The 27,118-nt window shown below is 35.0% G+C and overlaps 1 protein-coding gene across 2 annotated transcripts in view; it reads right to left on the reverse strand.

Moving 5' to 3' along the window:
• Window positions 1-27,118, reverse strand: part of LOC106672528 (kinesin-like protein CG14535) — a 347,817-nt gene that overhangs the window by 258,160 nt on the left and 62,539 nt on the right. For both annotated transcript variants that reach the window (XM_014404053.2, XM_024227302.1), the window contains one exon: window positions 9,748-9,920. In XM_014404053.2, the coding sequence (XP_014259539.1) occupies window positions 9,748-9,920 (173 nt within the window). The remainder of the gene's footprint in view (window positions 1-9,747; window positions 9,921-27,118) is intronic.

A 27,118-nucleotide genomic window follows, 5' to 3' on the forward strand; every position in this document is an offset into this window, starting at 1 on the left:
TCATGGCCACAAACTTTGGCAACGTCAATTCAAACATTATATGCAAGAGAATCAACTAAAGATTTCATTAACCATTAAATTGAACAAGACCCAACAATCGATAACACCTCAACGTTGTTAACAAGCAGAGTCGAAAATATAGTTTCTCCATAGATTTACCTGGCTGAAGAAAAAAATTCATGTGCAGCAATAGAAGCACTCAATGGTGCTATCATTTTACGGATCGATGTCCGATTTATTTTATTTTTTTATTTTATTCCGGAATAACAAAGAAGGCAATAAGAGATGAAAGTGATAAATAAATTGTTGTATTATACTAAATTAAAATTATTAATAATCGTATTCCTTTCAACTAACAAATTGGTATTTGTTTTGTCCTGGTTTTAAATTAAATATGTACTTTTCTGTTTTCCCTTTTCAAACAGGACAAAAAATTAAAAGCCGATCGACATATGTGTTTGGCTGACATTTAGTATAAAATATTAAACTAAAATTTTATTGATTACAAATGAACACACGAATAAATTAACACATATTAATCAAATGGACAAAAAACGATTGATAAATATTAGTTGTTCGCACTATTGAAAAACCGGAGAAATTATTCCCAGTCGAATTAAAAGATTGATGTGGGGGCATTTGAGTAAATTAAATTCGGGAATAAGACATTGCAGTGGGGACAGGATCCATTTTTCATTTGAGCGGACACATTGCAGAGAACTGCAAGGGGACCGGTTGTCTTCGTGGAAACGGGGCTCGCATTCTAATGAAGACGGGATCAGGTCGTATTCAAGGGTGAAAAAGGCATTCCGACCACGACACCTTAATTGACCGGATAAGACATCGTGAAAGAACAAATGGAACTTATGTTTTATTTAACTTCAAAAAGTTTAATAACAAAATCGATTCGGCGATAAAGACTGAGAGAGAAATAAATGTAAAAAGAGAAAAGGAAAGAGAGAGAGAGAGAGAGAGAGAGAGAGAGAGAGAGAGAGAGAGAATTGGTTGCTAATTGTTTGGTTATGCAATTCATAAAAGACTAAAAGAATGAGGTTTTGTATTAAGCTTTTTTTGGGTTGGAGTAAATACACTTTTATCCAAAGCTGAGAGATTGTGTGATTGCAATATAAATACAGTAGTGATGAAAAAACGACGCTGAGTTTTACGGCGCACAGGTCATCAGTTTAGGCAATACAGACCTGTCGCGTTGGTTTAGAGTAACTTCGGCGCCGTGAATATGGGGAATTTTTTTTATTTTTCAAAGTAATTGTATAACTTAGTAAAAAGGAATTTTCAAAAAATTCTTTCGTAACAGCTGTCCATGTCATTATAGGAACGCACTATCGAAAGTTCAGCCCTTTAGATCCAGGGGTTTGGTCTATGCGTTGTCTGTCAGTCCGTAAAGGAACTGTTTTATATATGTAGAAGACAGGGGGGATGGAATTTTAAAAAAATCTCTTCTTACCGACTTTTCTTGCCCTGTCAAAATTTCAGCCCTTTGGATCTAGGCCTTTGGTCTGTGCATTGGATGTCAATCAGTCACCGAACTTTTTCATATATATATATTCCTAGATACCAGTTATGAATACCATTACTCATGGTATAAATCATTGTTATATATAAATTATAAATTATTGTTCTACTTTTAATAAGTAGTTGTAATGCCCTGAGGAAGACCAAATATAAAACCGAAATCTTGGCGAATATATAGTGTAATTAAAAGATCACATACCAAACAATCTCGTAAACAAGAGTATAATCAAAGTTGGTCGATAACGGAATAAGCTCGTAAATTGCTCTATCTATTCTTAATGAGCTGCTTGGTTTGGCCATAGTATAGAATTGGACAATTATTACACTTGATGCTATAAACAATGTTTCACATTTTTTCTTTCTATTCTCTATAAATTAATTTTGTAAGAAACTTTTTAAAATTTTAAAAATAAACACCTTTCTACACGTATTAAATATAAAATGTCAGGTTATGTTTAACACTGCTTATATTGTTTTTTTACCCGAAAGGAACAACATAAGCACAACAATTTCACACAACACCAATATGACCACTATAATAGCACCACACATTATGCCTTGAAGATGACCCGAATAAAAGTCAAATGAAAAACGTTTTTCTAAACATCATTCTTGAACGCTCCTTACGAATCCTTTATCTTTATTATCTTTATTATCGTTATCTTTCAAAGTGACTACCAACATAAGAACCAAATAGTCAAAGAAGTCAAATTAAATTCATAAAAATGAGAAAATGTATTTGGACAATCGATAGGATTAAAATGAAATGGATGGTTTGAAGAGCTATTCCCACGACCAATTTTACTGAACTATTTGCACAAATTAAAAATTTGTTTTGATAATTTTTATAACAAATAATGGGACAAACAAGAAAAAAAATGAGAAAATGTATTTGGACAATCGATAGGATTAAAATGAAATGGATGGTTTGAAGAGCTATTTCCACCACCAATTTTACTGAACTTTTTACAAAAATTAAAAATTTGTTTTGATAATTTTTATAACAAATAATGGGACAAACAAGAAAAAACATAACTCAATCTCACTACTAAATACAAACCTGTAGGCGTTACAATTGAAACAGACGTTTGTATATTTTTCGACTTCTAACGTTTTACCGATATTTCTTCGTGAATTTCATACTATTGAAACACCCATAATTCATAATGTGTACTCTAGAAACTAGACTATTAGAGATAATACGTGAACATAAGAAGAATAATTTCGGTGTAACGAATTTCCTATATACCAAGGAAATAAAGATGAAAAGTATCTCGGTTCACCTTAAGGGGGATGCATGTTTAATTTAATATCTTGCTGTTGATGTCCCGCCCTTGTTCAGAAGAAAGTTCCATTGCCAGGGGGATGAGAAGTGAAAATTAAATGTTCTTTCCCGATGTATTATAATATAAATGGTCCCGAGCGTTAATTAATGCGAAACGCTTTGGGTCTATTAAGGGAATGAAATGCAGTTTCGGGGTGTATCGAGGGGGTAAGAAATGACGCAAACCGACGCTCCCATTGTCTCTTCCCCACCTCGATCGGTCGGCGGCCCGCATCAAAATTCTAATTCCAACTTGGCAATTGAAAGTTTGGTAATTTATCCGTGGGTGCCAGCTCTTCGATGGGCCAGGGCAAAAACCAGTGGCCGGGTCGGTTTATGCTGGGGCGTCAGGGGTTAAGTGTTGTTTTCGGGGGTTTTGTCTCTCCCCGTCATTCCTTGCCCCGCGGCGGTAATTCGATTTCTCCTAAAGAGGACGGGGCGTTTTCTCTCGGCGCTACTGTTGAAGACTTTGAAATTCCAAGACACACTATACTAGCCGAATCATTATACGAGATAAATATTTAATTTGGAACGACCTTATTACGGCCTCTGACACGAGTTCAGGCCCTATATTGATTTCCTGAATGCGCTTGAAGCTTTCCTGCCGTTTCAGTTCAGCATAACCAGCATTGATTTTGCTTATAAATAACTAACAGGCAATGTGTGCCAGCCTGCATTGCGCTTAGCCAACAGGCTTACAGCCTTAACTCTTGAAGCGATCGTTTACATACCGTGAAGAGTAGAGACAAAGGTAACAACTACGATATCCATTTTGCAAGCATGAATTGACCAGAACAAAATCAAAAACATCAGTTTTATAAGTTAAGTTTTCAATCGACAAACAAAACCGACATAGGTTTACTGGAAGTTTCAAATAAGAGGAATCTTTTATTACTAAATTAATTGAACATACAACTACACACAAGGTAAGAAGTAATAATGAACAATGTAATAATGAATAAGTAAAGAAACAAAGAAAAAATTAAATTATTTTTTTTTAACCATAGTTTAGAAGATACCCATTGGTCAAGGATACCACATTAGTCGATTGTCATAGAATTGTCATGCATGGTTTGCAGTAGAAAGGAAGATATTATTGAAGTAGGCTGGTTCGTCAATGGGGGGTGAAAGAAATGTTTATTGATATATTAAGTTTTAATTTTATTAAAATTAATTAAGTTCATTTAATTCATTATGGATCAATTTAATGAATATACTTATCTACCTGCTATTTTCTAGATGGTTAAAGAAAATGTAGAAATTTTTTTTAAAGTGCAATGGATTTCAATTTAAGCTACACGTCCCATCAGGAATCGGGATTATGCACTTTCTTCGAATATTTGAAACTCACTTCTGCTCATCATGGCCTACGCTTTTCAATAATAAACTGCTCAAAGATGAATTTGGATATTTGTAATTTGTGTTATTACATTGATTTTAATTAAATTAACCGATATATTCTAGATAGTTGAATAAAACTTAATAGAAAATACAAACCAAAACAAAAAATTGTTAATTCTCATTGTAAATAATGGATTTACTTAAGAATAATAAACATGAAGATTGTTCATTTGGTAAGTTGAGAGAGGACACTCTGAGAAAGCCTAATATCCACTTGCTGGTGACCTCGACGAGTCATTCGCACAATAGTATTGGAACTTCTGATTCAAAATGATGTCTTACCATGGTTAAAGAGAATACAACTGGTCTAAAATGGAGAAAAGACGAAAAACGTTTTCGTTTAAAAAATTATAAATCTTCATGTTTTTTATTCTTAAGTAAATCCATTATTAAAAATGAGGTTAACAAATTTTTTTGGTTTTCGTTTGTATTTTCTACTTTGTTTTATCCAACTAACAAGAATATATATAATAGATAAAATATCAAAATTAATAGAATAACAATAAATTACAAATATCCCTACTCATTTTTGAGCAGTTTAGTTGCAAACAGTTGCTCAAGGCGGAGACAATACATATGATAATAATCCTTCTCATAATCCGTTCGAAATTCAATTCTTTCGAATCCCACCAAATGCATGACAGTCTTCTGCATTAAGCCTTTAAAAAGTGAACAATCAGAGCATCTGGCAAAATGTTGGTGGTTGTCTGGGTCTCGGAGTACATAAAGGAAATTACGAAAAGGGTAACAACGAGGCTATGGCTGGCTGTTACAATCTCAGGAACTTACTACTGCGATCCCCCCCAGGGACGCTCAAAATGGAAAGAAACATGATTAAAATATAATGGCAACGTCAAAGAAACGTATCACAAATAAGCTTTTTCGTAACAAGAGCGCAGTCAATAGGTGAACCTCGGATAATGTGAATCTTAGAAGAGCGATCGTCCTCATCTGAATCAAAGTAGTTCATAGCCGGTTGACACAGAGATCCTAACTTTTGTGCCAAATCTCTCGTACATATCCCGTATGCAGTGAAAGGTTCCTTCTTGCCTCCGACGAAAAATCTTTCATTTCTCACCTTACATAGAGAGTGAGTAGGAATGTCAATCGACATTATATTTTAGAAATAGATATCTTCACCCCTTTATGCTCAGGTTCAACCAGCACACTATAGACTGTACCGACCTCCTCTTTTTTATTGTCAATCGTGCACACGCTGTCAGATCTCAAATGGTAGGAAATGACGATAAAATATGTGAATTTTTTTTGTGACTGATATACCTTGGCCATATTGTACATAACCTATTTTCTCACCGATTTGTAGTAAAGTGTAAAAATACTCTCTGAAACAAACATACGAAACAATCATTTGCAAAATGGTCGTCAATGGTTAATATGCTAAAGAAATTTTAGATGAATCTAAATGAAACCAGCACCCCCATCTGCTATGTTGTTTTGTTTATAGCTGATTGTACCAATTTTCCCGCTGAGGAAGAGTCTCTCAAGCCCAGGTGTGAGCGACATTCGGCCTTCGGGGAGTAGCAGGGAGCCTGAACGGAAACTGCGAAAGCCTGAGGAACCGGTCGCCCACCACGAGCGCACTGATTGTGAAGAGTGAGTGCTTGCGATGAGGATCCCAATCCGACCTGCGGGATTTACTTTCCGCAGATTCGGATTCATCCCCCCGAGACGGCTGGCTGGGATAGGGCCGACTAGTTCGGCTCTTGAACGTCAATCTCGTCTCACCTACCCTGGAAGTCGTGGCCCACTTTATGTGGAACTACGGCGACAACGGGTGGTAGAGTGTGGTTTGGGACTCGAGACCCCGAAACGGCTCACCTCGTGTTCTCATCCACGGCCCTTTTTCTCAATCCGAGCTCCTTCATTCTATCCTGTGACCCCTACTAACTCTTGATTACAAGGAGGGTATCCGGGCACAAAATAAAGGTGCAGCCCAGAGTACAAGCTGTACTCGTGTCGGCCTAGGGTCGGCATGGGCGGCAGGGAACACAATGTACAAATTTTCCCTGTCCACATCTAAAGTAACCAGTCAATGTAAATTAACTTAATCAAATTTTTGAATATTATTCAATTTTCAAACATTTTTAGTATTTAATGTAAAATAAAACTGTTCATTTATAATATATGTTATCGCACACCAAGTTAATGCTTTGTTCAAATAAACAGAAAAACTTTTTTGTAAACTTGGGTGACCCTTGACAAAGGAAAAGGGAAATGGAAGAAGATAGTGAAAAACAATGCGTTAGCGATAAATCATTGCAGTTTAATAGATATTGAATCCTACTGTCAGGTATTGGTTCAATAAATCTCGGTAAGACGATGATCTATCAACGAAACTTCCTTTTTCAGGATGTCAAAGGCAGGAAGGACGTCACCGTCCAACTTTTCTTGAATCGATAAATCAAAGAGCAATTCTTCCGAAAAGGGATCAACCCTAAACCAATTAGGATGGTTGAAATCACTGATTTACTTTTTGATTTTGCTTCGAGTTCCAGGCACACAGCCCTTTACCATTGTTCATAAAACTTAATCCATTACAGTCTTCTCACTTAGAAACCTCAAATCTCTCTGTCCTTCTCCAATCTAGTTTTTCTCCTGGACACACAATCCGCTATCTTTTGACTGAAATATAATCGGCTATTGACCAAGGTAATCTCACAATTCTTGTACTCCAGTACTTTTGATACAATAGATCATTTCTGCCTCCTTTCTGAATCAAAACGTTATTTTTTCCCGCAGTGTCCTACATTGGTTCATATCTTTCTTTTGAGATCGCAAGACGTATCTTTCCCAGAGCCCATCCTCTTACCCTCCTTTTGGAGTCCTTCAAGCAACAAGTATTTCTGATTCCCTTGTTTGTTACTACGTTAAAAATTTCCCTAAGTCCATAAAATATTGCTTCCATCGTCTTTATGCAGACGTCTCCCAGATTTTACTTTTGCCCACTTACTGATTTACAACTTTTAATTATATGAATTCAGGAGGATTTAAGCCCAGTTACCTCCCGGACCGCTAAAAATATCCCTAACCTCAATGTAGGCCGCGGCCCTTGGTTACATCTGTATCCGAGTGAGATTTCTTGTCTGTATATAGGAAATAAAGCAAGTTATGGCTAAACAGGTTTCAACCTACAAACTGAAACGTGTAATATTTACTAAAAAGCCAATTATTACCCGCCTTGAGGATGTCAATAAATTTACATATCTCTTAAGCAACACACAAGCATACCTAAAAATCGAAGTTTGTTATTTTCTTTTATTCCATATCTATCCGACCGAGCAATCTTCAAACGAATGTCATCTACTCAACATTTAACATAAAATATTTAAAATTAATAAAAGCAAGCTGAGACAATAAGTGTTCATTAGTGTTGGGTTTTTAGTCCATTTCACCCAACAAATTCGAAATACATTTTGTTTGAGTATCTTATGTATATGTAAATGAGAGGTGAAGTTTTAAACTAGTACTCCAGACAAATATGTGAATATTGTATACAGCATATATTACAAAACATATTATAAAGTAACAAAATACAAAAATACAAATTCTTTCTCGACATAAGAGATTGTTTAAATCATTGAATAATATGCATGTTCATTGCTTCTTCTATTGTTAAGTGCGTCCTTTTTATGTTTAATATAGGAGGAATTAGAAAAAGTATACATTTTTAATAGATCATATTTTTTGTTATTATTTGTTTATTAAATTGTTTAATAAATTATTTATTAACATGGTACATTTGATAACAAGTAATTAGTTGTAAGATGAGAAAAATATAGCAATTTATAATTTATTGTGTCATAATTTATTCTATCGGATAGTTAATACGCTTTTTACCGACGATATCTTGCCTTGTTATATGAAAAATGGTAAAATGGACGTTCTGCTTCAGATGAAAATACCCCATACGAATATGATAGATACATCCGTGAGATTGAATTTTGAACTTCTCTTTGATCCTCCCTCGGCAGTTTGATAAAAAAAAGCAAGCTAGTCCTTGCACTGAAAATCATAATTACACTTCCGCACAGAATCCAGGCCGTCATACCAGGTATATATATATCCCATTAATGGAGAATTCGTGTAGTTCATTAAAGAGCAGTGGCAATTCCATTTGGAAATCGGTCACGTTATTGATCCATCGTGAGCATATGAGAGCTTCGAGACCGGTCGTTTCGGAAATAGAATATTCGTTAATTGAAATGAAAACTGCGAACGGAAATCGCGTATTATCCTCGATCAACCAACTGGCTTGTTCATATACATCTTTTAACATGTCCAACTGAGTCCAGAAGTGGGCCTGAGCAGTAGTAAACAGTGTCGTAATGACCGGGTGGTATTTATCTCGATTTCAACGGAAAGGATCTAAGGTGAGTACAAACAACACTCAGGTATCAAAAATTTTTCATTTTAGAGAAAGTGCATAACAGGCTTAATTGCTTTGTGAAACTGTTAAAACGTCAGATGTTACTTACTTCCTATAGGATCGAAGTATACACAAGTCACACACACAAAAAAGCAAAAAAAAAGCACGATGTCGGTAAATATGTAAAGACCATTGTAGATGCTCGGATAAAATAAACGGCGGCAATATTTTATTTTTGATTAGCGTGTTATAAATTCAAAAGGGACCAGTGACATATTACGGCGGCGCCCGGAGAATGATGCCAGCGTTTATTCGCATGATGACACAGCGATGCTATCTCTAACAAGGGTACCTTCTTGGCGATACATCATGCTAGACAAACGCAAATTACAGAAAAGAAAAAATGATACAGACTACATTATAACTCTAGACGTGTATAAATAACTTGCTTATAGTAAAAAAAAAAATTAACGAAGCTGGGATCAAGTTAGGTAGTAATGTTTTTTCAGTTATTCAAGCTATCATTACAAGGGTAATCAAAAGGTACAAACGATAAATTAAAGATGGAACTACATATTTAAAGTGTCAAAGCAGGCTATCAGTCCTCCACTGAACCTCAACTGCTACTATCGTACTAAATTTAACGCAAATAATTTTTACGACTATTTTGCACAAAAAAAAAATTAGCGGTTAATTTACACAATAGATGTAGTGTTATTTCAAGATTTAAATTGACCCACAAAAAGTTTAATATTTTTAGAAGTAAAATAAATATATTTGTTCTCGGTCCATCGGAGATTACCGGTGGCAAAGAAAAACTTGGAAAAACATTGTTTATCCAATAAGAATACCCCTTTGAGTCAAAGTAAGGGTGTAGATTAGAAGATGTCCTTATGACCTCCTGCAGATAAAGTGGACGAGGAGAAGATATCAACAAGTCAGTGATGCAGGACACTTGTGGGACCCATGCAATAAAACCAGGCAATCCCTAGGGAAAGCCCGATCTTTTATTAGCCTTTCCTATCTTGCCTTTTCCATTCCCTCTCCAATTTTACGACCCGAGACTTTTGTTTAAATAAACATTCGCCGTGTCGGCTCATACCTGGCGAAAAACACGGCGGCCGCCGAAGCCTGGGCTTCTCTGGATATTGGCCTGCCCCTGACAAGACTGGACGACTGGAGAGAGGCTTGAACTGAATACATGGTACTCATGTATAAAAGTTCTTCACCTCGGCACCTACTGGATCTGCTGCCCGCAATTTCTTTTGCATGTTCCTGAAAAATACGAAAATATAAATTTAAAACTCTCTTTAAAAAGAATCATAATTTTGTTAAAAAGTAAAAACGGTATTTACGATTATAGTTCTTTTACAACCATCAGAGTTCATAGCAGAAATCAAATAAACATCCTGAAAAAAACATTATACACCTGACCGGTTCTCAGGTTAATCATATATTATGAAATGTTCTTTACCAAAGATCGATCCTTCCAAATCTGTCAAGCCCTGTTACCAAACGGAGCTAAACGGCATTAGTATAACAATATATAACTTTATTTTTCTCCCTAAAAGTTTATTTTAAACAAACAACAAACCCCGTAAAATAATTGAGTTATTAAAAAAAAATAGTGTAAAATACTTTCTGATTAACTGTTTGTGTAATGAAATCATTGCCACTCAAAAATCAAGTACAATATCAGGAAAAGTTGGTTGTTAATTTTGGAGTCAGCAAATAATGCACTGGGAATTGGAAAAGTTTGGAGGCGAGGTCGGAAAATACGTGAGTGACTTCACAAACAGTCGCCTCTTCGGATTTGATTAAACCATCTTCCATAGAGCGAAATTAACAAAGTACGGGCATAAATAACCTTTGGACCCTAATCAGTTCTGGCTAATTGAAAATCCTGTGCCTGGGATTGTCTTTATTTTTCGCCGAGAGTTTTCGAAACAAATAAACGGTCGTTTGAGAAAAAGGGAGAAGATTTCTCTCTCTCTCTCTCTCTCTCGTTATTCTTTCATTAAGATTTCCCAAAGAGCACGTGTCCGCCCCTTTCAATCAATGCTTCTCCTTCGTCTCTTTGTGGAAATAAAACAAGTAATGGATTGAGTAAGAATGAATGCCGCGCAACATTTTAAGAAAATGAAAAATTCGACATGGACTATCTTGACCCTCCAAGTAAACACATAAAAAGGATCTATTGTATTCATTGATTTTTTTCACCATTAAGAAATTTTCAGTTTAAAGTTTTCAACATTGTATATAGTTCAAATAACTGCTTTGAAAAGAGACCAGGAACTGGGCACGAAATTGAAATCATTCAATTTTAAGTTAATAAAAAATAAGTTATCAAACATTACGTATGTATCACTTTAAACGGCAACCACTACCTGTTGGGAAGCGCGAATTACACATGATGCAAGCAATATTATTATTAAATTTAAATTACACTCTTTACAGGGAAGGTGAACAAAACCACATGTATAATTTCTATGTATAATTTGAATGCAAGAGAAGACATGATAAATTATAGGTTTTTTCCTAATTCTAAAGAAATTTCATCTTCGACGGCTTAAAAAATTTCAATTTGATAATTATAAAATTATAGAGTATGAACGTAAGGTTAATACTTAGTACATAGAAATTATATTTAGAAGCTTCTTACTCTAAAATGCTTCTAAACTTACATGAGTTAAAATTGGAAGTGTTTAAAAAAAGTAAGTATTTATTATAACTTTAATGCTATATTTTATTAGTTTAATGTAACACTGTAAAATAATTGTTTCCATTGATATAAAGCGTTCAAAGTCACCTTGGGAGATGGATTTTATGCTTATTGTTCAATAGTGTTTAAACAAAAAAGACATATATATATTTTTAATAATAAATAATAATTACGATACATAATTAATTATTTTAAATATTATTTAGAAATAAAGCACATTTTATTATTGTTATCACTAGTAGTAGTAGTAGTAGCAGTAGTAATAGCAGTAGTAGTAGCAGTAGTAGTAGTAGTAGTAGTAGTAGTAGTAGTAGTAGTAGTAGTAGTAGCAATAGTAGCAGTAGTAGTAGTAGGAATAGTAGTAGCAGTAGTAGTAGTAGGAATAGTAGTAGTAGTAATAGTACTAGTAGTAGTAATAGTAGTAGTAGTAGTAGTAGTAGTAGCAGTAGTAGTAGTAGTAGTAGTAGTAGTAGTAATAGTAGTAGTAGTAATAGTAGAGACGTAGCGGTAATACTAGTAGTAGCAGTAATAGTAGCAATAGCAGTAATACTAGTAGTAGCAGTAAGAGCAGTAGTATTAGCAGTAGAAGCAGTTGTAGGAACAGTAATATCAGTAGTAGGAGTAGTAGCAGTAAGATCAGTAGTATTAGCAGTAGAAGCAGTTGTAGAAACAGTAATAGCAGTAGTAGGAGTAGTAGCAATAGGAGTAGCAGTGGTAGCAGTAGTAGCAGTGGTCGCAGTGGTAGCAGAAATCGCAGTTGTAATAGTAGGAGTAGTAAAACAAACAAAACGCACTAAATGATTTGTTTCTGTAGCTAAACTAATGATTTGTGAGCAATGGGTGATGTCCGAACGGTCAGCGCCAGGGGGAGAAATGTTTGCTTCTCCTTTCCCCATTGGATTCTTTTTAGCAAGTTGTATATTTTCTTAAAGAGTTAGCTGTATCGGCCACTTTTTTACTCACGAATCATTTCGATTTCTATATGGTATGGATTAAAAAACGAATTCAATTGTTATCTACCAAGCTTTTGCCTATTTGAACGTCATTATCAGAACAAAACATCGACTCAATCCTAATATCTTGACTGAAAACGATTGAACTTGTTTTTATTTATTTATTTTTTTTCAGGCAATACCGAGATTAGATTATTCGTGAGTATTTCTGCTTGTATCATGTCTTGTATGGTTTTCCAGACTCCAGTTCTTTATTAGAATTGTTTGTGTTTATGTGACAAAAGAGGTTTGAGCTTATGTATTGTTTGCTCCTGGAACCAACCTTAGCGCAGACTGTTTGTAGTTCCCGGTTTTTAAGGGTATTCAGGCGTACTGAAGGGAATAAAACGTATTTGACAGAATAACCGAGCGAAGATAGGCAAATAAAAATGTTCGCTAACAAAATTACAGCTTCAGACTGGGTGATTTGATGTCAAGAACTTAGCATCCTGGCTATTTACTACATACAATGTTGCACCTTTGAGAATTTTTTTAATAATCCCATTTGTACAAATGTCAATGGCTAGTAATTTCGTATGTAAGAAGTTGTGGTAGATCCCAGGCCATGTGATATTATAAGTTTGGCCTTTTATGTCATTTCCCATTTTTGAGCCGTCTATATACCATAAAAGAGCTCCAGTTTCTGAAAGAAATAAAAATTGCACCAACTTTTATTTTTAAAAAAATTGTTTAAACAATAAATAAAATAGTAACGAAAGAAAAGAACAGTAAACAGTGTTTGCTTTTCCTTTTATTCATTTTGCTTGCGTATTCACAACATATGATTGCTGCTATTTTAAATCTAACATAACCTTTTAGGATGTAAGTTCTTTATTCAATCATGAAGTTGATTGTTGTAACATTATTGAACAGTACACGTCTTTAGTTACTTTTCCGCAACGACCATAACATTTACAGGAAATGAACGTGCCGAAGTTATTCGTAATGTTTCTTATGTTCCTGTGTATAAAAATTGTTATATTCCCGACGTTTCCTCCAACGAACCCTTGTGACATCCTTTCAGAGCCATCAAACCGAAACCCTTTCCGGTCCCAAGGGCGTCTATTGTTTCTCGACCCCTCGACAAAAATATGACGTGTGACGAAACCCGTCCACTCTTACAAAGCCGTTCTTGCAGAAGCGGTAACTTGCATTGCCCACGAATTTCCAATGCCCGAAGAACAGTTATTTGAACGTTTACAGGTTTGGCGAGAAGAAAGATAGCAGTGCAATATTACAGTGATACGAAGACCTACTAGTAATGTTCATTGTAGATTTATGATATTTTTAATGGAACCTTGCAAAAATATTAACTTTTTAGACCATTATAGATAAAAAATTTAATAAATAAAGCAAAGAAAACACCTTCAGAATATTTTGCAAGCTCGTATAGTTTAAAAATCAAATTCATTTTGGTACCATTGGTGAAATTCCACAAACGCGCCTAAGAAAGAAGGTCATATCATAAAACCGCAAAGCAAAGCTTTGAACATTTACCGGCTTACAGTAACACAACTCCGTTGATGCTCTTTAGAAAATTGTCGAAAAGAAATCAATTAATGTATTTAATGCAGGTTCAAGAGATTTGCTATACTGCCACTATTGCCTCTCCTGCTCTGTACCTATTGTTCTCCAGGAGTCATATGTTCCAGGTGAAGTAGTTGTATTTCTCGCAAATTTGTGTTTTAGGTCTCGAAATATTGATCTCTGGCCTTTAGATTGACAGGATTGGAGACGTTGGATATTGGAAGGATTGTCGGTTCTCCAGTGCTAGTCTGTATGTACAAATTGGTTGTGATAGTGTTTTGTAGATCATGTTTGTTGTCAATAGTTTGGATAGTCGTTCTATAAGTTTGTAGAGTAGACGTAGAGTAGTGATGAGGACTTGTCGTTTCAGTAGCGTATGCCGATTTCATGAGTGAGTGTAGTTAGAACCCAAGGTAAAGAACCCAGTCCGATTTAGGGATAAAAACATCGTTGTTGTATATTGTGGTAGAAGATTTGTTTCAAAATTAAATGTGATGGGCAAACTTACTTTCATTTCTATTCAATTTTCATTGTCTACACCAATCTGGTATACATGTGTATGTCTCTGCAGATCTGCCGAAGCAACCGCAGGATCGGGGTCAGAAGATAGTACAGCTATACGTCCTCAAATGATGCAAGGAGGGTGGTAAGTATAGTGGGAACATCTACAGCACAACGGACATGTAGGACTGGTTCAAGTATTGTACAATTTTGGTAACAGTCTTTTAAGAATCATGTTTTCTTCTTCTTTTTTTTCAAATAGAAAGTACAAACTTAGTTAAGAGATGAAGGAACAGCCTAATCCTAAATCTTAAAAGGTGTAATTGATGTAAGGATAGCAGGCCAAATGATCATGCCTTAAGTTCGAATCCCCTGGCAGACTCCAAGAAGAAACCTCGCAATTAAATCACAAATGTAAAATTTTGTATTTATTCAGTTATCGGAAGGGACGAGTCAACAGTCCGGTTTTTACGACAATACGGTCAAATTATATTTTCCTTATCTAAAAACAAGAATGACGGATGACGCTCTTTATTTACATTGGCAATGAACCTAATTAGAAGGCCCAAACAGTATTGACACAGGGGGATCCACCCGCACCCTTTGTCATGACAAATATTTGACCGGGCAATGCACAACCCCTCCGTCTTATCTTTTTCCCTCTCCGAGGAATATTAAATAATAACACTAAGTTCTGTACATGCGGACCGACCGGTTCTATATGTGATATAATCGCACACTTCTCTTGGGAGGGCTAGAGGTGTTTCATAAACCTGAGAAAGTTCTGACAGGAATTCAGGGTATCTTACTGTTATTAGTGAGGGACGAGTCGACTCTTAGCTCTAATTTTGACAAGGGGAATGTACAAGCTTGTCATAATGGAATCTCATTAAACAAACATAGATTTTAATATTCAGGTCTTGTTCGCATTCCTTTAATAAAACATATTTATCCTACTCTAAAACTTAACATATAAACCCTGTTTAAATCATTTGAATTTTCCTCTTATCTTTGTAGAAAGAGACAGAACTCATACAGTTTCTGAGTCATCACAGGAATAATTTTTTTTTCAAAGATAATCAAGAACAAACAGAAAAAAATAATCAATTTAATACATTTTTTCATTACAAATGAAAAAAAGTAAATATGAAATTGACTAAATTATTAATACGTAACCCGACAAATTTAGTACGAACAAAAGCTACGCTTTATATAAGAGTGTTGGTAGAACTAAATGTCAAAATGACAATTACAAATTAGAGATATTAGTACAGACACTGAAATACGGTGTAAGGGTGTACAATCTATCACGTAAATATACGAATTTTCTCAAGAAAACAGTTAGTTCATTTATTATCAATCTCTTGAAATCAATCTCGGAGAGGCTTAAAGAAAATCTGTGCTTAAAGCTAAAAGGGAGATTAATAATGATATTGATTAATGTTTAGTTTAGTGATGAAGCAAATTATTGGAATTGGAAACAAACAAAATGCGTTTTTTCAAACTTTTTGCCATGACTTTTTCATTTTTTAACCAATATAAAATCAGATTGTACCATCGTTTTCAGCGTAAAAAATGCTTTAAAATGATTTGTCAGGATGTAAAGGGTCGTATATAAAATTTTCAAGTTTTACTTGGCCTGAGGTACCCTGCACAATTTTTCTCTAAATAGAGGTAAAAATTTGAAACTTGATTAAAATATATTAAACCATACATTTATATAATTGCTACTTTCAACATAAAAAAATTGCATCAAAATAAAAATTATTTTTAAATTAGCAAGAAAATTACTCACCCTATTACGTTAAAATTGAAGGGTGGTGCGTTTATTTTGTCCATAAGTGTATTTTTCATAAAACATTTCATTTTTTAATGCAAAGTTCCACTTTTCTTGTAAAACATCAATCTATTATGTAAATATACGAATTTTCTCAAGAAAACAGTTAGTTCATTTATTATCAATCGCTTGAAATCAATCTCGGAGAGGCTTAAAGAAAAGGGCCTTCTTTAATTATCTGCCGCGCGGTTTTCCCATTGCAGAGGAAAAAAGAATAATTTTTTCTTATTGTCTTCAGAGGAGCCAGCCCTATATTAGAAATGAAGGGCCGTCTCGAGGAAATGGGATTCCGTGCCGCGGAGTGAGATATCTGAGTGACCTGGGGTGAGCAGTTGGCAAATTAGTGAGGATGTGGCCTATTGATTACCGAGAAGTTGGGGAGAGGAAGAGATAATGCAGAGACGGCGAACTCACGCCGGGGGCGGGGAAATAAATTCAGAGACATTTCCTGGATTTGGGTTGAGGGCCGGACCGAGCCGGGGTGGGCAAAGGCCGGACGCCCGTAATCTACGACGTTTCCATTTCTTTCCCCTTCGACGTACGGCTCGACTACGGGGCTCCAGTGGGTGCCTAGCGCATCTGTCTTTCCTGCGAATCAATTTGTCCATTTAATTGAAGCGCAAAAGTTATTGGGTTGTCCGGAAAATAATGCAGGATTTTGGTATTAAACAAAAAAAAAGAAACTAGTTACTTTAAAGCAATGTTCTTTAATCAAAATAATTTCCCATACTCTCAATACATTTCTCCCAACGTGTTGGTAACTTATTAATTCCGTCTGAGTAGAATTCAGAATTTTTAGAATTGATAAAGTCAATAAATGCATTTTCCAGTTCCGTTTGATTTTTGAATATTATGTGTTGTAAGTAGTGGTCCAGGTGTCTAAAAAAATGGTAGTCAGTAGGCGAGAGGTCCGGAGAGTAGGGTGGGTGAGGCAAAGTTTCATAGCCAAGATCCAATAATTTTTGTGACGTTACACGTGACACATGTGGTCGAGCGTTGTCATGCAACAAAATGGGCCCTTTCCGATTGACCAAAGAGGGCTTCATTACTGCCAATTTCTGATGCATGGTATTAATTTGGTTACAGTATGATTCAGCATTGATGGTTTCGCCAGGATTTAAGAAGCTGTAGTGTATTAAACCAAATGAAGCCCACCATACCGTAACCATTACCTTTTTTTGATGAGTTGGGGGCTTTGGAGCTTCTCCTTTGTCGAGCCACTGTCCAGAACGTCTAGTGTTATCGTAGAGAATCCACTTTTCGTCACATGTAACAATTCTGGCCAGAAATGGGTCATTTTTGTTTCGACAAAGAAGTGATGCACAAACATCAAAGCGCTGATTTTTTGGCGATCGTTTAATGAGTGTGGAACCCAATTTTCGAGTTTTTTCACTTTTCCAATCGCCTTGAGGTGGTCAGCGACGGTCGTTTTACTGACTTTGAGTTGCTCTGCAAGTTCTCGAACAGTTGTTTTGGGGTTTTCTTCCACCACTGATCGCAGAACATCATCATTAAGAGAGGAAGGCCTTCCACGACCTTCTTCATCTTCAAGGCTGAAATCTCCCTCCCGAAATTTTTTAAACCACCTTTGCACAGTGCACTCATTAACACAACCCTCGCCCCAGACTTGGTTAATGTTTCTAGCCGTTTGGGCTCCGCTTCGGCCGAGTTTAAACTCGTAAAAGAAAATCGTACGAAATTCTCGCTTTGACATTATAAGGATGACTGAATTATTTCCAAGTAGCGGAATGCTACAGAGGTAAACAAACAATATCATTTGGAAGAGGATTAATAAGTGTTGACATTCATACAAATGAGTAATCCTGTAAACGTAAACAGAATATTTTATATAGATTTTTTTTAATGAAAACTTAAAATCCTGCATTATTTTCCGGACAACCCAATACTATCGATCGATAAAAACAATTTGTAAGGAAATTGTTCATATTTGTTCAGTTGACTCCACACTCAGAAGAACAATTGCGTCATCATGTAATATTCCATGAAAATTAAAAAACCAGACCAAAGTCTTTGGACCTTCACAAAATGCGAAGCTTTAATGAACCAATTACATTAGTTTGCGTAAAATAAAAATATATCTGATAGTCAGATTTTTGATTTAGAATTAGCCGCAATGACGATAAAATTTGAAAATACCCGCCAGCCGGTAGGTGGTGTAATGAAAGAGGGAAGGGAGAAGGAAAAGAGGAAAAGCGACAGATCGGATCGAGCTTGCAAAAAGAGAAATTGGACGCAAGCCGAATACAAAAAAAAGGAAAAGAAGAATAAGAAGAAGCAAAATACTAGAAAAGAAAAGCCTTCAATATTTGCCTTACAAAAAAGGTTTTTGTTGTTTTCTTTATGCGTTTATGTATAGTACTGGACTCAGATTATATTATTATTTTTATTGTAAAATTAGAATAGACATAGCTCGATTTCATTTTTTAAGGGCCATTTTTATTTTTTAGGTTTTTTTTTCAATCTTTTATTGTGTTATTGGCAAGGTTTTGATTTTATTTTCTGTGTGTGGTGTTTAGTGACCGTTAGTAGATGAGTATTTGGAGATCGTGAGGTGGGGTCTGTGTGACGTAGTTTTAGAAAAACATTTTCTTTATCGAGCCAATGTTTCAATCTTTATTGAGAACATCTTCAGCGCCTAGGATTTATAAACATTGTTTAAATTTGAGTCCACACAAGATAACTCCTCCGATAGTTTTACAGATATAACCGATACACCACACAAATTTCAAAGAACTATGGTTAAACATCCGCTTTCACCTACATTAAGAAGAAAAATTCGTTCTTTACCGCATTTCACACTTTATCAGGATTCAGCTATTCTGAACTTTGTAATGGAATTAACGCCTATTGCCTAAAGAAATAGAAATAAATTTAAAATATAATAGGAATTAATAGGAATCTTATTCTTCTTCCCCTTTTAGTTGTTTTCAGCTTGCGTCCAATTTCTCCCTTCGAAAGCTCCATCCGATCTGTCGCTTCTCCTTTTTTCTCCCTTCCCTCTCATGTTAGGCCTCCTGCCGGCTGGCGGGTATTTTCAAATTTTATCGTCATACCGCTATGCGGCAATCCTATGTACTACATATCCTATAATAATAATAAATAATGATAGATAAATTTATCAAATTTACCAACTGGGGACTTATAGTACCCCTAACCTGTCATGAGCTTCTATGTAGCTATTTATTTTCAATGAAAGCGTCAGTGATCGCCATATTAAAGAAAATGGCCTAAACCCTCAATGAGAACTTGTATGGCGACGGTACCAAAAATCTCATTGCTTTTACTGACAAAATGCGCAGTTGCCCAAATCAGTTTAAGTGTTAGTTAAGTTTATTAGGTGTGCACAGGTTAAGCATTAGTTTTATACTTATGGGATAATGTGAAATCCAATCTGCTATGCTTTAACTTTTGCTATCCAATAAAAATCATGATTTTTGTTTGGTTTGGCTATCTTTTGAGAGAGCAACCAACTCAGCGGAATATACCGAAGTGTAATTTGTAAGTTTTTAATGTTCTTTATACTTCAAATTACGATATTAGATAGTACAGTACACATCGTCTTGGGATTTTGATCCGTCTGTGAAAATGTTATATTATACCATCCAATAGGAATTTATTTCGTCATGGAAAACATTGTTCATTATTTCATCATAAGGAACCTCATATTGAGGTAGTTTTTATTAAGCGGGATATAATATGATTTGTTTATCTCATGTTTCATTCTATTTGTCCTGCCATTTCGTTCAGATCTTTTTTTATATCATAAATAAAATCTATGTGGGGTGTATTTTTCACTAGCATTCCATTTACAGTGGCTCGTTTTGCAATAATATCTGATTTCCCATTGCATCTAGTGTCACAATGTTGCGGAACCCAAACGAAAACTACCCGTATTCCACACATGACCTCAATCGTTCCAGGGCAAGCTATATCTTCTGAGACAACGATTTCACAGATAATTGCCTTTTTATTGCCAAAATATAGCCGATAGTGAGTCCGTGCAGACTATTAGCAAATTGCCTGTTGGATCTATAAGATAAAGGTATTTATTGTGTGGTGTTAGTTCCGGCGTACAATTATTATACATCTTTTGAAGAGAGAGCATATAAGTTCTTCCTTTACTCAAGAAAGCCGCGACTGTTTCATTTTGGCTCTGCGATGCATTAGAAATGGCAAGTGTGTGATTTGAATATTGGAATTATGTTTATATATGAAAAAAAGTATTATTTCATTGAGGAAGATCCAACTTATACTGGACTTCGGGAGGGTCCATGGAGGTGTTGAGGTAGCTCTCTGTTTACAAAGTTGAAGAATAGCGACATTGATCGAATGTAACTTTAGAGAGAAAGTGACGAGTGTACCATACTATTTTTGCGATAGTCGAGGAGCTTCTTATTATGGGCTACATATACTAAATCAAAGCGCTACTAACGCAATAGGCAAGCCTGCAATCTGAACGCTTTGCAACAATTTAAGGTTCCTACCGCATACAGAACCCATAATCACAGCAAGCATAATCGAGCTTACATAGGATTGGACTCCTTAAAGCTTGAGCATACTTACCATAATATGTTGCTATCATGTTATTAAGCATTGTCAAATATATATATATANATATATAGAGCGAAGTAAACAAATCTCATGCATTGCGCATTGATCATCAGTGCCTTTGTTCAAGATAATTACTTGCCAGTATTATATTAACACATATAACGTTTTAAGAAAGTTTTTAATTATATTTTAATTTTTGTATTATTGTCTTACTTGTGGTTGTGTTATTATTAAATCGAGATCAAATTGATATCAGATGGATAAAAGCCATTTGGAAAACAATGCGCTATTCAGCTTTGACATTACCAATATCGAATACTAGTTACTCTGACCCTCAATTGTACAGAAATCTTATTATTTATTGGTTTTCGATTCCGATTTTGGAAAGGAGATAACAAACCTTCTTTTCTCCATAGTAGATGTACAAAATTTCCTGAATTGAAGTGTGTCCAAGCATCTCTTTTAAACGCAACACCTAAACCTAATAGTAAATGTTTTTTTCTTGTGAGCATAAATTCTCCACAGTCGTGAGAAACGTTCGAAAAACAGAGTTTGGTCGGAGGGTTCACATGCTTGGGGGGCCCCTGATGAAGTGATGATAACACTCTTGGCCTCCCCACTTTTCGTACTAAGCCAATCGTGAAGTGAGGTAGTGATTGGACATTCAGATCAAGAAGGGACGAAAGTTTGGTAAAATGGGAACAGGAAGTAAGGAAAATCAAAGGAGGAAGTTGACAATAGACAAACCCTCCTCCCTATTCAAATCGACGTAAATTGCTTTTATAGTTATTAATGCTTGCCTTCCTACCCTTGCATCGTTGATCGTATAAAAAAACATGAGCCGTGAGGTAAAGTGTTCTGCCAAGCATTAACTGAATATGAAGTGAATTTTTTTTAAATTTATTTATCATTACATATCTGGTATATCATATCATACCATTTAATAAACTCCTATACCCTAATCTAAAGTTATCACCCATTCAATTACACCATTACATTAAATAGTATATAAACAGAAACGGAATTTCCCTCTAATTACGTGTTTACTTCAGTTCGATCAGACGTACTTTCGAACATCACTTGGTTGCTTTAAAAAAAAAAAAAAAAAAAAAATGAGATGAGACCTGCTCAACTCCTTTCAGGCCATTGAACTAATTGAGCCCCACCAACTGGAAATTAGTTCTATCGATAACTTCCATTACACTTTACAGTTTTAAAAAAATTTAAAAGAAAACTATAATGTTTCTAGCAAAACTTAAAACGTAAAGCGATACAAATAAAACAATAAATTCAATTTCGTAATGTAATTAGAACTTTCTACTGTCAATGCTTTTTGTAGACATGGTATGGTAGAAATAATGAATGATGGAGTGAGTGCAGTGTTCAATCCTCTTTGAAAAAAGATAGTTCCTACTCACAGTAAGTTGTTTTCCAACGTCCGGATTTCGAGCCCTTAGCACATCATCAGGTTGAAAGATTTCTACAACCACGTCTCTCGACATGAATTATACAAGTGAACCCGCCGATACCCCCCGCAACGCGACGTTCCAATGAGAAGCTGGGTTTTTTAATTGAGCGCCTTTTAATTAAAATTGTGCGCCATTGAAGTTGAAAAACAACCTACTGTGAGTGGGAACTATCTTTTTAAAACAAGGATGGTATGGTATGGAGGAAAACAAGAGTCTTTGGATTCTCCACCGCGATATACGATCGTTCTGGGTATTTGGCGAATGCTAATGTGATGAATTAAGTTTACTTCCTGTCACACAGACTGCAATCGTTCGATTGATTTCGGTTCCCTGCAAAATATCTCACCTTAACTTTAGCAACCAGCCAAAAGTGTCGAGTGAGAAGGACAATAGTTTCAACTTAAGGTTCCCGATAGGACACAATTTCCTTTGCAGTCATCAACAATTAACACATCATGGATTATATCGTTAGCCTGCATAGCTGGGGTCATGGGAATAAAATATTTTTTTTTTTAAACCTGTACACTGCAAAGGTGTTCAGAAACTACTAAGAAGGAATGGTAGCAAATTTACCTTTAGGCACATTGGAATTATATTAAAAAGATTAACAAACTTCAAACAAAAATGACTAAGCTAGAAAAATGTCAAGAAATTAAAGAATTAAAAGAAAAATGGAAAAAAATTCCCTCATTAAGTTGAAGTTAAGTTTATGACAATTTAGAAAATATCCTAAACTTTGTTTTCAACTTGTTATACCTTAAAATGATTTCATTACTTTTAACATTGATTAAATAAGGTAACGTTACTTGATGTCAACCCTAACGTAATACTTGAAAGTTTTGTGGGTTTAGTACACAGAATGTTCCGCATAGGATGCAAGTATTTTTTTTTTAAACAAATTAACTGTAAATAATAAAAACGTACAAATTATTTACCGTTGGTCATGAGAAATGTTAATATAAGAAAATAATATGCACTCAACTTCTCGAACATTTTTCCGTTCAAATCAATTTTGTCCATGGGCTTGATTTTGTCATTTCAACCACTGTCAAATTTGATGTTCAAAAGTATAATATATTAAAAAGAAAACACTTTTTATAAATTATTTCGTCATTAATTTTCAGGCAGAGGGTTAAAAAAGTAAATTTTTTCCTTCCAATGTTTCTTGTATTTTATTTATATACTTTCTAGTACTCCAAGACTTCTGGTTGTTGTCTCTTACTTCTTGTGTGGGGATTTCACTTTAGCAGAATACTGACGAGGTATAGTCCTATCGAAAATCGATTTATCTTTGTTGATTACGTTTGTCTTAATATTCTTTTCGGTTAAAGAAATTTAGTTTTCTTCTTCCTCGTCGATTTTGGGAGCGTGGTAGTACCTGACTTGATCGATGTCTCCAATTTTATTCTTGTCTACAAGCGGTACATCAGCCGAAATATAAAGTTGAACTTGTTGGGACAGCAGGGTAACCTTTGTTAACGAATTTAAATAACTGCACGCAAAAGTTAGAATCACCGGCTCTTGTATTTCAATGATGAGTGCTTTGTCCATATTTGACAATTGGGCTAGTTTCACATTTGCTTTTCCGACATCCCCGGTCGCTGAGAATTTGATACCCTCTTTTGAACAAGATATTGGCAATTGTTTCGCGAAAAATACTCAAGACATTTTAATAATGCAGGAATAATCTGAATGGAACGCAACAATGGAACGCAGGACCGTTTTTTCACTGTAAATGTCCCACGTATAGATTTTCCTCATTCAGAGTTGTTCTCCACTTTTTAAACAAGTCTTCAATATGTTCAAGGTGTTCTTAGATGTTAGAGGTTGGTTAAACATGTCTTTATAAATTTTTTTTCTGCGTTATCACCATCACAATAGTTACATATATTCATTTCATGTTTAATATATATTTTTATTACATTACACAAATTGTTTATTAGTTTACAGCAAAAGCATTTGGCATAGTCATCAACAGGTTACTGCCAACATAATTTGCTTATTTAGCTCTGTTTTGGACAGAATAATAAATTTTGGTTCCATGTTGCTTGCAGAGTCCAGTATGGCTTAACAGGCAATCGACATCAGTAAGTATGTAGTTAACTATATTGTTATTGAATTTTTTATTGAATCTGTAGAGTATAAAATACAATTAACTTGATACTACAATGATACGTACATTTTAAGTTTGATATCGTTTTATTACCAATAGTACAATATTGGCTAGCCTCTAATCTGAAAAAATCAAACAAATTTTATGACTTATTTTGCCATACTATCTCTACTAAATTAACTTAGCCGTAAAATAAAACTAAACAGATAATCGATCTGCCAAAATGTATCTTTCTTTGAATTTAAAGCGAGTGTAAGCAGATCAAATAAGTTCCTAATTATCTAAGTGCATCTCATTAAACTTACCTGACGATGCATATTTCTATACACTATTGTACAAAAATGCATTTTCTTAAATCTCTTTATATTTTTTTACTATTAATATTCTAGTTTTCTTTTAGTCGTGTACTTTATAATGGTAAAAATATTTTTTTCTAATGTTTTCTTAAAGCTGTAAATTATAATGGAAGTAGTAGATAGGTTTACACCTGAACGGCTTGCCAGTTGGTTGGGTGAATTAGTCCAGCGCCTGGATGTTGAATTGCGGAGCGGTTTATCATCTCATGTTTCTTTGGCAACCAAGTGGTGAAACGGGATGTTGTAATTGTGCAATCGTACTTCTATGGGGGAAGCTGTCGGCTGTATCAGTGATGAACTGGGAAAAGAGATGTTCTGAGGGTCGAACAGAGGCAAACGTAGCCGGAGGGCATGTGGCTTTCCCATCTCTCGCTCTCTCCTCTTCTAATCCGATTCACTCGTAACGAAATCAACGGCATACGGAAGGCCAGCGACCAACTTCATTTGCAAACCTTCCCCTTTTAATGGAACAAATCGTTCGAACCTCGGCTTAAATCACACGTCCCGGCCCCTCCAATGATTATTCAATCCTCTATTTTCGCTCCGGATTCTCTGCGGCGTTAATGGCCGTCGCCTAAGTATGAAATACGATCCGAGGCTTTGTAATCATTATTTTCGTGAGCGTAATGAACCCCATGGTAATCACCAAGTATGTTTTCCCTGTTATTTTGAAAATGTGGCTATTGATCAGTGTAATTTAATTTGCCTTGGATGAATGAACTTCTCCGGACATTTTTCTTGATTTTAAAAGATTGGTTTAATCAATTCAAAACATCTTTTCAATTTGCACCTATAATCAAATCTCCTATAATTATCAAATCATTATGCAGGGTATCCTTTTTAGATGGCGCGGCTGAATTTCTCTTGAACCAAGACACTATCAAAAAAACTAATACTTAGTATATAATATTTTTTAACTAGTTTCAAGATTTTACTATTTTTGGAGAAAAATTATACAGGGTACCTCAGCCGCAGTTCAACTTCAAAATTTCAAATACGATTCTAAACATCCAGATATCATTTTAAAGGATTATTACGCTGAAAACAATGTGCAATCGGATTTCAAAATGGTTAAGTAAAAGAAAGTTATGAGGAAAAAATAATAAAAAAAGTACTTTCGTTTTCGAAAAGACCACACCAAAAGTTGATACTGTGAACCACCTGATGATGACAAGAGTTCAAAATTGCCGGATTGTCCTTTGCTGTTACTGTTTATTATGCTATTAGAGGTTAACATGGATTCATCGGCCCATAGGATGTATGGAAGAACGTTTTCTTCAGCCTCCCAAATCGGTATTTGTGCAAGGAACGTTAGAGGTGAAAGTCCCGAAGTTCCTGGAAAAGATGAGAGCGATACTCTTTTGCATTGTTAACTCCGGAGTACATCTCTCATTTTATTTTTTGAAAAACCTAATACCCTTCGAAATTTCAGAGAGATGAATTCGGATTTTCGCGAACATACATCAAAATATTCAGCTTCTCGTCGAAATTACGCTGACGGTTTCTTTTTGCTATAACTTTGTCATTTTTTTGAACAATTTTAAATCAGACCACACCATTTTTTTAAGCGTAAAACATCCTTTAAAATGATGTGTCAGTTTGTAGAGGGGGTCGTATTTGAAATTTTGAGGTGTAACTGGGCCTCGGGACCCTGTATAATTTTACTCTAAAATAAAATGTAAAAATTTTAAACTAGTCTAAAAAATGTTAAACACTTTTTTTTCCACCCTCTAAAAAACAGCAATCAGAATAATAGATTTATCATTCATAGAATTACATAACCTATCTCTAAACATTTAATATTTGTGGAGCGTTCATTAATGTAAGATACCTATTTTTCGGTTAATTTTTATTACTAGGGTAAAATGATTTGCACAACAAGAGCAACAGAAAGTGAGGAAGGTTTTTGTCGTGAATGAAATGTATTTTTATTAAGATTTGGGACAAACTGTTTATTCACTGGAAGAATAGATCATTTTTCTTTCAATTAAAGGCGTCTTTCAATTTCTCCGAGCGTAATAATCTCTTTTCTATTAGGCGCTGGTTCTGCTTCATGTAGCAACTCACAAACAATCTGATTGGTAGGCGAAGTGCATAATCGATTAAATATTTAGAGCTAAAACCTACTATAATAACTGACCATAGACAAAGACAAGAATAAACTTTATTTTTTATTTTTTTGTTGAATACTATAAGACCAGCCATTTTCTAATTGCATCTATTATTTTAATATTTTTTTCCTGTCCTAGAAAACAACGCAATGCCCAAATTTATTTGGATCCGATTTTACCTGAAATCGTCTTCAAATCGACATATCCATTTTGTAACCAACCAGTTTCGTTTAGAAACAGGTTTTGTTGATATGGCATAGTTTTGTTCCATCT

The sequence above is a fragment of the Cimex lectularius genome, unplaced genomic scaffold (genome assembly GCF_000648675.2).
Source record: "Cimex lectularius strain Harlan isolate CLEC.00 unplaced genomic scaffold, Clec_2.1 scaffold130, whole genome shotgun sequence".
NCBI classification, from domain to species: Eukaryota; Metazoa; Arthropoda; class Insecta; order Hemiptera; family Cimicidae; genus Cimex; species Cimex lectularius.